A 13,524-nucleotide genomic window follows, 5' to 3' on the forward strand; every position below is an offset into this window, starting at 1 on the left:
CAATACCTCTAAATATTTTTAATATCCCTTCTCTGGAGGCATGATATCTCTGAAGGTATTGCCGCCATAGTTAGATGTTTCAGAGCCTTAAAAGATAAGTGCTCTCACAGGACTGTGGGCAGTTAGTGTAAGTAATCAGTGTCACATGAGTTTTGCTACTTACTGGCCATGGTGCTGAACTCATTTTGCTTCAATGCCTTCTGCTATTGAAGCAGGCTCTGTGGAATCAAATAACCCTTTCTCTGAATTAGTTTCTGCTTGTTCATTCCTACTTCAACATTCATCATGCATTTGTCTTGAGTGTGTTGTAAATACAAAGATTAAAAGTTCATAATGTTTTGAAACTGTCTGCTTAATTTAAGGTAAATTGGAGTAGTGAAAGGGTTCAAGTGACCTACTCCAAATCCTGTTTGGTAGCGAGTCTTTCTGGCTAGGTTGCTATGGGGACAATGAGGCCCAGATAGATTTACGGGGAAGAAGGTGAAAAACACGTCTGGAAAATGGCAAGGACATCTTGTAATGATTCTGGGTAGACTATTGGTCTCCAAGTCTCAGGGAAGTCTTAGGAATATCAGGTTTTGTAAACATTTATGCTTTAAATTGTCTATTCAATTTCAAGATTGAATTGAGTTGGTGGTCTAAAGGTGAGCACATCTACCTGGATGCAAAGGCCATGTGATTAACATTGCCATGGAGATGGGCTATGAGAGGGGAAAGAGTCCATCACAAGCCATTGTAGAATTGGGTTGCAGAGTTTTTCTTAAATACCCCGGAACCTTGCAGACAGGTCAGTCTGCAAGAATCTGCGAAAGAGAAGGAGCAGAGGTGGCCAATCTCTGTTCATCACATGGTGTGTTGGTGGGAGCTCATGCTCAGAATGAACAGATCAAGTTTGTGAGGATTTAAATGAGGCTGGAAGATTCACCTAGCTTTGGCTAGAGGGAGGAACCAATTGTGAAAGTCAATTTGGCAATTAGAAGTTATCTGGCTGGAAAGGTAAAAGGAAGCAAGCCATCGGGAACTGAGAATAGCCTTGGACTGATTCCTAGAGACTGAAGTTCCATTTAAAGCACCGAGAAAAGTATAAACACAGAAGGGGATTTTTGATGGTTTTATAAGTTAAATTGGGAGTCTTTTCTGTAGTTTAGAGTATAAGTTGCCTACTGAGTAGTGTTGAGACAATGTTTCTTTTGGTTTGTTTATTACAATACAAGTCTTAGTACTTAAAAGTCTTGCTGTATGATCCTTCCAGTTAGTCGTTGGAAACTCAGGTATCTTTTTATAAGTTATCAGCCTGTACAGGGATTGTAACATGTGCATGTAAATCTAAGGATGTAAGGTTTAACCTCAGTAATTTTGCAGTTTAAAAAAAAAGAATAGAATTATTTTATAATCTTTTTTGGGTAGAGTACTCATGTTGCAAATTTTCCACATTTAGTCAGTGTAGGTAAGCTAGAAGTGATATTGCAGTATAATACGATGTCAAGGCAGCCATCCTGGGCACATCAACCATTGAAATGCTCTTGTTCATTCTCTGTGGAGTGGTGGCTTTTTTTTTAAAAGTGATATCCTGTTCAGTGAAAGAGTAAGCTGTTTGCATGGCAATCTTAATTACCTCCTGAAGCTCTGATAGTCTGCTACTGATTAAATGCTGAGATCTTCCAATAAATCCTTATTGCAATTCGACTGAACTACTACATTTGAAAATGAATAGCTTTTCCTTAAAAAAAAATTCACTTCTTTGGCATTTTCTCCTTAATGTTGCCAAAGACCAGTTGGAACCAGAGGATCAATTTGAATTAACTCCTTGATTTGCTTTTTTAAGCAATAGATATTCATGATAATCAGTGAGGGCAATTTGTGGAATTGATTACCTCCCTGTTTCAACATAAACTGCTGTAATCATCCGATTTTTGTGGCCAGCATAAATTCTATGTATTTGCTACGGACAGACACAGTGCTGTTGCATTGTGATGCTCCTGTTTCTTTTATCCTTTAGAAAATCCTGCCTCATATTTCAAATTCTGACCAGCTTCTCTCTGTTTCTCTTCTGATTATCATTTACAAGTTCCTGCAGGATATGCATTGACTTATTTGTCCTTGTCATCTACTTCATTATGATCAAGAATGTTATGACAGGATAATTTTGTGCTTTTGAAGATTGCAGTGATTCATTCGTGTTTTTGAAAATCATACTGTCAAAGCACTCTTCTTTGAGGAGTGGTTATTTTTGCAGCCACAAAACACTTTCACAGTTTTGTTGGCCCAAGATTGGATGGGGTAAAACATACCTTTCTTTTTAAAAAAAAAACTTTTGTCATAATAAATTGCTTTTGATTTATGGCACATTCATTCAGTGTCCTTGTGTTGAGAATAATAGGATTCAGAGTTGAGTCGTTTGGTCAGAGCCTTACAAATTCAGCCTGGGCTGCCTCTCAAATAGCATTCCATTAATCAGGATCTGCTGAAACCACTAGTTAAGCAATCAGTGGTGCCAACAAAATAAAACCTTAACAGTGATACAAATTGATGTGTGGGGGCAGCAGAGCGTGGTCACATACTGGTGTATTGTGTCAGAGTGAGAGAACATCAATTCACTTCTGCAGGTCCCAATCTAGGTTACTATGTTGGGGAGACATCAGTGCAAGGTAGGTACTTCAGAGGAGGCTGAATCTGAGGAAGACTTAGCTTGTGCTGCCATCAAGAACCTCTTAGCAGCCACCTCCTATGGCATTGGCAGTGTCCTGGGACCAGGCTGTCTACTTATTTGCCCGTCTCCTTAACTATACAAGGGCTTGAGATGAAATGTATAAAACAATTTCCAATATTTTGTACATCTGTAGAATGTATTTACCTCATCTTTGAAGCAAAGTTGGAAGAATGGTTTTTTTTGTTAGTCCCCCAGCTTTTTGTTTTTAACTCATACTATTACATCTTCAAAGATGTTCTTTGACTAGAACACTAAGATCCAGAGCTTCTGGTGAAGGTCATCTTATTTGGCTATCAAAGCGTTCAATCCCATAGTTTGGTTATAATATGCATTGTATGGTTGATGGTCCTTTTGTCATAATTAAAATCTCTAAATTCTGTGAAACCCTGTGTTCTTCCAGCTCTGTTCAAAACAATAACCTTGATCTTAAATCCACATGCTGGGTAAAGAGTTCTCAAACTATAATACAAAGAATTGTTTCCACAAGCAAGCTGAAAATGTATAAGAAAAAGCCTACGTGGGCCTCAAGTGCTTGGCGTGTACAAGAGCTGATGTTTGCTGATGATGGAGATGCTATTCATTATCCTTGAAAGGGATGGATAAATAGTAAGGCTTTCATTTTATTGACACATTGAGGACAGATGTGATCTATTCTATCCTTTTTTAAAAGAAAATTTAAATGCAGCTCATTACTCAATGCTCAAAGGCATACTAATTAACGATTTTGCAATTAATAATGCTTTACGGTTAGGTTATTAAATAAAATTCCTATTTAAAACTCAAATGCCAATGCAACAATCCTATTGTGGATATCTCTGATCAAGTGCTGAAAGCCTGCTGCTCTAGTTGGTTACACTTATGGGTTCTTGTATCCCTGCATGAATATTCCTGGGTCTATCTCTGTAATGCTGCATGAAACGCATTCTAACAAGACATGAAATGTATAGACAATGCAGTTTGTTACAAATTCTGTTCACACCTGGTTAGTAATTGTAGTTCCGATTTCATTTGTGTTTTAAATTTTTTCATTATTAAATTAAGCCAAGCAAAGTTTATTCTCTAAATCTAAGCTGCTTAAAAAAGGATTGGTTTTGAAGGAGGAAGAATAAATATTTAGGATAGATTTTCATGCCTACGCTTATATAAGTTGGCAATTTATTCCATTGTTTTGATAGTTTTGAAATAACCAAATGCAGCATGCTAAATTATGCCAGCATGTTTTTTTTTTTAATTAATTTTTTCTAGGGAGCCCAAATATTACCTCATCCATTACATTGAACAGTACTGCAGAATGCTTTTATGTAAAGTCATCTGCCTTCAAAAACTTCTTGTTCTAATTTACCAAATGATGCATGGAATGTAATTCCTATTTAATAAATGTTTCTTTAAGCAGAATTTCTAATACGTTCACTGAATATTTTGTAGCTTCCCCAGATAAATTGGCCCAACCATTATCCTTGCAAACCTAGAATAGTTTTAAAACTTTAATGCAAATTAATCTGAATGGCAGGTTGTTGCTTTGTTGGCAATCTGTTAAGTGACTTTTTTTTATTCCTATCTGTATCTGTGCATGTCAGTGATCTTGAAGGGCCTGCATTAGATTCACAATCACTCTGATGGGGCCACACAAGCAGTATTGTCCCTGGAAAGCTTGGACTACAACCTGTTATCCCGATTTTGAGAAAAGGAAAAAAGCCTTAATTAGAAGCTTTCACAAATCCAAATGGAGTGACTTACGTGGTAACTGCAGGCCTGACTGTGTCCTTTGAATTGATATTCCAAACTGGTATCAAATTTTGTTGAAAATTATTTGAAATAGTTTTTAAGAGACTAACTAACTAATCAGATGTATTTGAAATACATAAGCTTGTTCTGGGGGAAAAAAAAATATAGGCATATCTAAATAATTCAGTAATTTGTCCAGAATCACTGCTTAATCAGTTTAACTTTACAGAAGGATGCAACTTTAACAGAATATTTAACATGCTTCTGACACTCTTTGGACCGTTAAAGTACATAAGGTTTTTTGAATTGACATTTTAATTTAAAAATTTCATCTAATTTACAACTCATCTACAGAGGGCATTTGAAAATTCAGTCACAACCAGAAGTTGGAAATCTATATCAATTATGTTCTTAATTTGAGAGAATGAAAGAGTAGAGAGTCATGCATTCCGTTGGAAGTATTCGCTCTATCTATGTAAGCTTAAAGAAAATTCAGTTGAACTAATCCTTGCAGGAATTATTAAATCTTTCGCACTTCCCTAGCCCCCAGCCCCAACCCCAATACTGACTTGTCTTGTGGTATAGTTCTACAAGAGCCAGATATAATGCCTTTCTCAACCAAGTAGCCATTCGTCCTGCATGATCATTTACATGCGTATTAACAGGCTGTTCACACATGGAAGGCATCATCCATCCCTATTGCACCTGCTCCACCTCACCCTGTCTCCGTGGATGCTTTACAGCAGGCATCACACGATGGTGATCAGGAGTGGGAGATGTAACCATTTCCATACAAGCCCGCCCCCTCCTCCAACCCCATGCCCTCTCCCCCAACCTAAAGTGCATGCACACTTAAGGGCAACTGTGGTCCCCAAACAGCATTCTGGCTGACATTAGTTTACCCAGCAAAGACTAGGGTTCTAACCTGCCTGCTCTGTATAGGACAGTTCCACAGTAGACACCGTCTTAAATCCCCTGGAGAAGTACTGGAGTATGTAATTGTAATAATTATTCTAACATTGTGGGGAAGCAGTGCTCCAGATCCTTTGGAGAGTGAATTGCTTCACTGATGCCAATCAGCTGAAGTCACACAAGAAACAATATAAGTTAAGTGTCCTTTCTGCTATTGGATATAAATCAGAAGTTGTACAAGCCATGAAAAAATCCAAAACAGATAAAAAGCAAGATACCGCAGATATGAAAATCTGAAACAAATGCAGAAATGCTACGCAGCACATGGAGAAAGCAGACAGGTTGATGTCCTCGGTATGGCCCTTTCATCAGAACCAGCGTCACAAGATGGCCATCAGGAGTGAGAGCTGTAGCTGATGTTCTCTACGCCATCCCCGGCCACTTTATATTGTTGGTTGAAGGGACAACGCCTGAAAGGTGTTCACTTCACATATGTTCAAATCTGCTGAGTGTTTGTTTCTAGCGCCATCCGTGTTTGTCCCTGAGAGATACAGTACCCAGGTATCCAGTGGTCCTGAAGTTTCAAACTTCTGTCACCTTTCTATTGTTATTCTGTAGCAGAAAGAGAATGGATGTGCATAGTTCCTTCTTTAGGCACTTCTGATGGCTTCATTGCTGAGCGGCTCCCAAGCAAGTCAGTGAGTGACTGCCCACTAAGGGCAATTACGCCAAATATACCTTTAGCAAAGTTTTAGGTTTTCATAGGTTTTAAATCTATGTAGATAATAGCAATTTATATTTGCAATAATCTCTTCCCCCAATCCTCACATATTTTCCCCCTCATTTAAAATGTTTAAATCAGCACTGAATCAAACGCAAATGTCAAAATTAATCTCATCAGTGTCTGATGGTTAGGAAGGATTTCTGCAGTTAATCCTATATAGCCAGCATTTCTGCCAGTTATTGAACTGATTTTGAAAATGTGAGCACTATAATGGACACACACACACACGTGCCATAATTAGCTTTCACCTTAATATTTCATTGCTAAAAATCTCTTAGCCTTGTATCCCTTCAAAAATGAGCACCAATATCTTGCATTCTCAATAAATGTTATTACAATCTGTTAGGCAGAGAAAATACTATTAAATTTATTCACTTACAATGCATTATCATACATTGCTTTTGGAATATGCAGCATGTGGTAATGTAGCATATAATTTAAGAATATCTCTCCAATAACTTTATTAAAGCAGATGAATTTTCACCAAAACTTGGGCAGCCATTTCCTATCATCAACTTCTGATGTTTTCTTTTTAAAAACAATAAACAGAATCCTATCAGATCAAGTCAGTTCGGTATCTACCTCTCCGCCCTCACTGTTTTTTAAACTTCCTGCTGCCAAAGCAGATAGCCATTGACCTGTAGAAGCAGAATCACTGAGTGATTAACAACTGTCCTCCGATTGGTGCTGGTTTACCATTAGCTTGTTATCCAAAAATAATTCTAGTTTTCACCAGATTTTATTAATTTCATGTCTTCACACTTTTGAAAAGTGATGCTTTTGAAACCATACAGGACGTCTGTAAAGATTGTAAATTAAAATGACAAAATTTGTCACTGCTGTGTGAAATCACACTGTTCTGCAGGTTGCAAGTTTTATTCTTGCCCACTTTGGTATTTTATGCCCAAATCATACGTCCCATGCGCCTTAGTTTCTACTTGAAAATATTAGCTTTTTAACCTCATATTTCACTAAATGGTTCCTTTCTCATGGAGCACCTGTATGCTGTAAATGCACAGAGAAAGTTCTACGCCTCCAGTAGTACTGGACAATGTCATTTTCCTGGGCAATTTATTTGGTCATCTTTTATTTCACCAAATGGAATTGAGCAGAGCATTTTCAATTTTTAGCACAATTGAACAGAACCCTTCTTGCTTATTCCCACCCCAGGCCCTCTCTTTAAGCTCCTTGTTCATTTTCCTACGAAACTCCATAACTTTGGAGTTGCACACTGGGATAACGGCACACAAACTGTAATGTGTTTGCCTGAAATTTCTCCATTATAGGAATAGAGGCTGTTTTTTGAAAAGAGAAAAGGACTTTTAACACTTCCACTTAACTAGCAAACAGTACAACTTCAGGCAAATGCATTGGGCTTTATCATATTTCTATCTCACAATAGAAGATATCAGACTGTTGTGTCTGTAGTGGAGAGAAACTGCCAAGTGTTTCCCTTTCCGAGTCTGAGCTAATTTGAGTTGTACCTATAATTTAAGGCACAATTTCAAGAACATCACATGAGTTTACCATTTAATATGTACAGAAAAAATATCTTACCACGTTTTCAGGCCGGCCAATTTAATTAGTTGCTGGGTATGAAATGGCCAACTGATTGATATTAGTTGTTAAGTGGGAGGAAGGGCTACTTGTCCCCAGCAAGGTACGAGGATGGGATCAGAGGGGTTCCAACCAAACTGGGTACAGGGTAACTGCAGTGAATCAGTAGAGAGAGAGTGGGTCATAATTTCATTCAGGAGTTTTGCACATCACACCTTAGAAGGATACGTTGGCCTTGGAGAGAATGCAGTATAGATTTATTAGAATGATATCTGGCTGTCAAGAGTTACAAGGTGAGATTACACAAAGCAGGTTTGCATTCCCTCAGAAGGTTAAGGGGTGCTTTAATTAATGTTTTCAAGACATTATGGGCAATAGATGTGTAGATATTTCTGCTGGTTGGGGAGTCTGGAACTAGAGAGCACAGCCAAGAAATTAGAGCCAGATCTATCAGGAGTGAAATTAGGAAATTCACTACATGAAAAAGATGTTATAAGTTTGGAGATCTCCTCTGCAAGTGGTAAATGATGCTACATCAATTGTTAATTCTGAAATTAATATAGATTATTAAAGGAAATGGGGCAAAGGCAGGTGTATGGAGGTAGGTCACTGAGCAGTTATGATCTCATTGAATGGTGGGCAGGTTTGAGGGGTTAAATGGCATCCTCCTGTTCCTAAGTAGATGAACTGATCAGACAGTAACAACCATCTCCTCCTTTGTAGTCTTCACCCAGGCAGTTTGCCTGACCTGAACCAGGCACTGTGATGTTACTTTAAAACTCAATTGTCTTTCCCCAACTGCACATACACACTCAAACACTCACAGACATTCAATCCTATCCTCACTCCTCTCCCCTGTCCTCTTCACGGGGCAGCAGCAACCAACAGCAGGTAATCCTTTTGAAACTTAGTTCCTACCTCCCTTTCTTCAGCTCTCTTGTAGGCTAAAAGGCGATACAGGAAAAGTTCAAAGTCCAATGGTAAGGAAGTGAAAAGATTGGTGCACTGTTTCTTTTCTGAGATGTTTCAGAAGATTGTATTTGCCTTGGACTTTGTCCATGTTTGCTAAATTTACCCAGTAAAGCTAATTGGCAGTTTGAAGATTTGCAGCTGTAACTTGAAAAGTAACCTATAACCTAGTTTTTAAAGAACGATTTATGTGTACACTTGAAATCTATACGGATCTTGGAGCCAACACAGTGATGAATAACTGTTCCATCAATTTGTAATCCATAGCTCAAGAAACTTTATCTAACCAGCCAGGCAAAAATTGACCTGAGTCAGCATCTGTCTCATTGAATTAAAGCCGCAATAAGTTATTGTTCACAGTAGTGTTTCAATGGATTCTTTTTCTCCTAATGTAAAAGTTTATATCTTTAAATGAAATAATACAATCGGAGGAGTCAATGGATTTGACATAACCTAGAAAGCAGAATTCGTGTTTTGGGTGGTGTGTTGGTGAGGTAAGACAGGTTGGTCAGGATCGAACTGATTAAAATCCAGCATATAAAACTAGATGCGATAAAATCCAAGTTTTGCTGAACACATGTAAGTGTTTTGGTAAAATGCTGAGATCCAAACTGTTCCACTTATTCCTAACTCGAGGGAGACCGCCCCAAAGTAGAAATCCAACTAAACTTGCAATTGTCCTCCCAAGCTTTTAAATTATTATTTATGAAAATATTTCTTAAATTTTTAATTAATATATTCGGGAGAAAAATATGTTTAAAACATGCACTTAACCACTTAGGAGCTTTGCTTTAAACCTTTAACCTTCCTTATTTTCCTTTTTTTGCACAATGTCTTTCCTTTTATAAACTAGAAATTTTATCTTTTCACCTCCCTTCCCTGGTCTGCAGCGTGCTGGAATATCAGACACGGTTGCTTGTCTACCAGTCAACTTGATTCCGACCATTAATTTCTAATAAAATGCAGTGCTATGTGAAGAGACCTAAGATGTTGAGGAAATGACCGCAGATGTTTCATTCTTTTGCTTTCCTTTCAAATGAAAGGGCTGCATTTTAACAGGAATGCTGAATGAGAAGTGATTTGATCTGATGTTTGTGCTGTTCAGCTGGTTTTAATGTAATCATTGCAACCATTATTAATCATTGTTGCCTTGACAACTGCAGTTTAGTGTATCATGTGACTGGGTCTTTTACGATGAGATGATCATTCACTGGCTTTTTTTTATTTACAGCTTTGAGGTTCCCCCCCACCCCCAACTGTTAAGAACTTTTTTAACAATCTAATTGTTGCTTGTTGTCATTGAATTTCTTGAATGCTTGTTTACGTTTCTATTCCATTTTTCCCATTCCTGTGCATGCTGCTCCTACTGTTTCTTCCCTTCCTCAAATCATCTGTTCCCTGTGTGTAGCCACATCGCCGACGACAGAACCATCAGCTCACGGTTGGTAAAACTTGATGTTTATTTAGTCAGTTTGTTCTTGTGGCAAGACCAGCCTTAGAGGGCGAGGTTGGATCAGATGCACCCGAATACCAGGCCTGCTCTCTGGTTCATGAATGTAGAATTTCTTCACTCAATTGACCTCTTGGTCTTTCGATTTTACCCTGCTTCTCAAAATGTTCATATTTAATCAAATCACAAATCAGCAATGTAAAGTCACTGAAAATGTTCAGACAAGGGCTTGCAAAGTCTTCCTTGGACCTAATTAGCATAGTTACTGAGATTGTGGTCTAGACTCACTCGAGAACAGACGCAATCAACTCTACCGTTCTTTCGCAAGATTGCTGACTAACTTCACTACGTATTATTCGCGGACAGACCTCTTGGTGGCTACCAGCTATGGGACTAGACAACTAACTGAATTAATATGTAAAATAACAAGTTTTAAGAATAGTCCAATGCCATATCTCATTGCACAATAAATAAACTCTAATGACTGTTAAACTTTGAACCCTGAAAATGTAAAGATCCTAATTTAATGATCAGTACGTTCTTTTACTCTGTTCTTTCTATCATTTTTTTTGTATTTTATATTTTAATTGGAATGATTGACTTTAAAACTTACCTCAATTTGGCCCTTAACCACAACGGAAGTTGATTTTTAAATAAATAAAGCTTTGATTTTATAAACAAGGATTCTGAAATTAAGGGTTATCACTACATTGATAGTGCCATATTTGTATTGGCTGACAGATCGAAGTTATACTGCCAACTCTGCTTTGCTCTTTGTCCAAACAAAAAAGGGCACACTTACCAGCTACAGATAGTTGGTTACATTTACTATTGCTAAAGGACTGGCTGGAGCTTCTAATTCTAAAATTTGGGTTGGCGTTGGACTGCCATTACATGGCACCCAATGTGAAGGCCAAGAGCTGGGAGACTGCTTCCAAGAGGTGTTTTCATCTTTTTCCACAGTGCACATTACAGTCAGATCACTGGCCTAGTTGGGAAGTCTTGTGGCTCGGGTGGGTGGTGCCCTGCAGGTTCAAGTCCCGCTCCAGGACTTGTCCATGACATGGTTCAACAGGTTGATAATCAGTCTGCTAATCTGTCCAACACTTCCCCATTAATTCCCAAGAGGAAAAGGAAAGATCATGAAGATACGAAACAAAAAGAAAGCTGGTGTTGCTCTCTGAGTAAGCTGCTGATTTTTTCACCTTCGGTGAAGCTGTTGCTGAATGTTAGTCAGGCTGAATCAATATTCAGTATCAATAATGCCCAAATATGCTACATTCAGGCTCCTTCCTTGGGGGGAAAAAATCTGGCAGACTTTCTAACAGTTGCATGTTTTTACTATTGCTTCCTTATTGCCAGAAGCAATGGACTACATTGATGACTGGTGCAGCTATTTGATAAAATAAAGAGCTCCTTCATAGTCATTGCACTAACTTTGGTTTTGTTTCATAACCTAATCTTCAGCTACAGATTGCTAATGGAAAAACGTTAAGAGAAACTATTTTCAAATTGGTGTTAAAATGATTTTTCACATTGGTTTTAAGGAATTATTTTCAAGTAATGTTTAAAATAGAAATAGTAATTATCCAAAGTAACTCTTCACACCACCCCAACCTGCCCCCACCCCACATTTTGTTATGAATCAAAAACAAGTTTTAGCTATCCCAAAACCAAAGGTGTGTAAAACTGAGATTTCACCAGGTCTTTAGGACTTCAGAATCAGCAACTCTTTTGAAGTTTGCTGAAGATTAGCTATTAATAATTTTCATAATGTGCACATTTGTCACTGATACAGTGAACCAATGTCAAGAATAAACAAGTTTGCCATTCATCATACCATTCATTGAATGGGGAAACATCTGGCGAGGGGATTATAGGATGTTTGGTCGTCAATGGCAACGTATTAATATTTGAATAAATCTATTCATTATAGTTGGATTTAAAAGTCAGCTGTTTTTTTTTGCCATGTTTTCCTTTTTTTAAAAAAAAAAGAACCCCAGGGTGAGCTGGAGTTGCCAGTAATCTTTGTGAGTGTAGATCAGTTATTGTGCCAGTTGACATGGATTTAACTGCGTCACACAGACACCAACGTGATGCAGCACTCTACCAGTGGGAGGGAGAGTGGTTGTTGACTTGCAGCATTATTGCCTTGAGTGCATGGCATCAATTGTTCTATTGTCCCTTCCCAAAATGATGCTGAACCAAAGGCTGCACCTGAATGCCTTGCTCTTCGGCTTGTCTTGCCACTTTAGATAACATTTATTATTTTCAGAAACAGCACAATGTTTTATGCACACACTGCTTGTGTTATTAGTCCACAGCTGTGTAGTCTAATTTTGGTGTGTCTGTAGGAGGTAGGCCTGTGTTTTTAACTCCTACTAATCTGTGCATAATTTTGCTGCTTACTAATTGTGCTATTCAGCTGCTCAGAATGAAGTTTAACTGTGAATCCCTTGTAGCTCCAGATCAGGTGAGGTTCTAATTTAAATAGATTGTACTTGGGCTGACAAAAAGAGTTATTAATTTGCTCTATTTTTATACGCGAGAGTCCTACTAACCAGATGTCATCTTAATAAAGTTGAGATTGTGGGACTTGTGTTAATGTGCAACAGTGCCTGGCCAATGGAAATATGTTCACTTTCTGTGTGCTGAAAAAGATTTCCCGGTTGGCGCAGTGTTTGATGATCCAATACGTCACATCGTGGGTTGGCACCCACATCTCCTCCTGTAGTGAGTTCCCGAGGGGTTGGTTATATTTATGTGTGTGTCAGTCATACGAACATATAAATAGGCCACCCTAGCCTGCTCCGCCAGTCAATAAGCTCATGGCTGATTAACCTTTCATCCCTTTGTTTATCCAGAATCTATCTAGCTCTGCATTAAAAATTTCCAGAGACTCTGCTTCCACTGCCTTTTGCGGAAGAGTGTTCCAAAGACTCACTACCATCTTGAGATTAAAAAAAAATTCTTCTCATCTCTGTCTTAAATGGGTGACCCCTAGTTCTAGATTCTCCCACAAGAGGATACATCCTCTCCACATTCACCCTGTCAAGACCCTTCAGGCTCTTAAAAGGTTTCAATCAAGTCGCTTCTTACTCTTCTAAACTCCAGCTCCAGTGAAACCAAGCCTAACCTGTCCAACCTTTCCTCATAAGTCAACCCACCCATTCCTGGTATTGGTCTAGTAAATCTTCTCTGAATTGCATCAAATGTATTTACATCCTCCCTTAAATAAGGAGACTAATACTGTATACAGTACTCCTGATGTGGTCTCACCATTGTCCTGTTCAACTGAAGCATAACCTCCCTACTTTTATATTCAATTTCCCTCATAATAAACAATAATATTCAATTAGCTTTCCTGATTACTTGCATGCTAACCTTTTTCGATTCATGCACTAGGGCACCCAGTAA

General features: G+C 38.2%; 1 protein-coding gene across 5 annotated transcripts in view; it reads left to right on the plus strand.

Moving 5' to 3' along the window:
- The window catches only part of cadm1a (cell adhesion molecule 1a), a 391,655-nt gene that overhangs the window by 353,747 nt on the left and 24,384 nt on the right, over positions 1 to 13,524 (plus strand). For 3 of the 5 annotated variants that reach the window (XM_078532192.1, XM_078532191.1, XM_078532194.1), the window contains one exon: positions 10,066 to 10,098. The exons of 1 other annotated variant lie outside the window; for it this stretch is intronic. In XM_078532192.1, the coding sequence (XP_078388318.1) occupies positions 10,066 to 10,098 (33 nt within the window). Of the gene's footprint in view, positions 1 to 2,606; positions 4,257 to 10,065; positions 10,099 to 13,524 lie in introns of those variants that run through there. One more of the 5 variants, XM_078532195.1, reaches the window with a different exon arrangement.

Source organism: Cetorhinus maximus, chromosome 2, assembly GCF_964194155.1.
Source record: "Cetorhinus maximus chromosome 2, sCetMax3.hap1.1, whole genome shotgun sequence".
In the NCBI taxonomy this organism is placed as follows: Eukaryota; Metazoa; Chordata; class Chondrichthyes; order Lamniformes; family Cetorhinidae; genus Cetorhinus; species Cetorhinus maximus.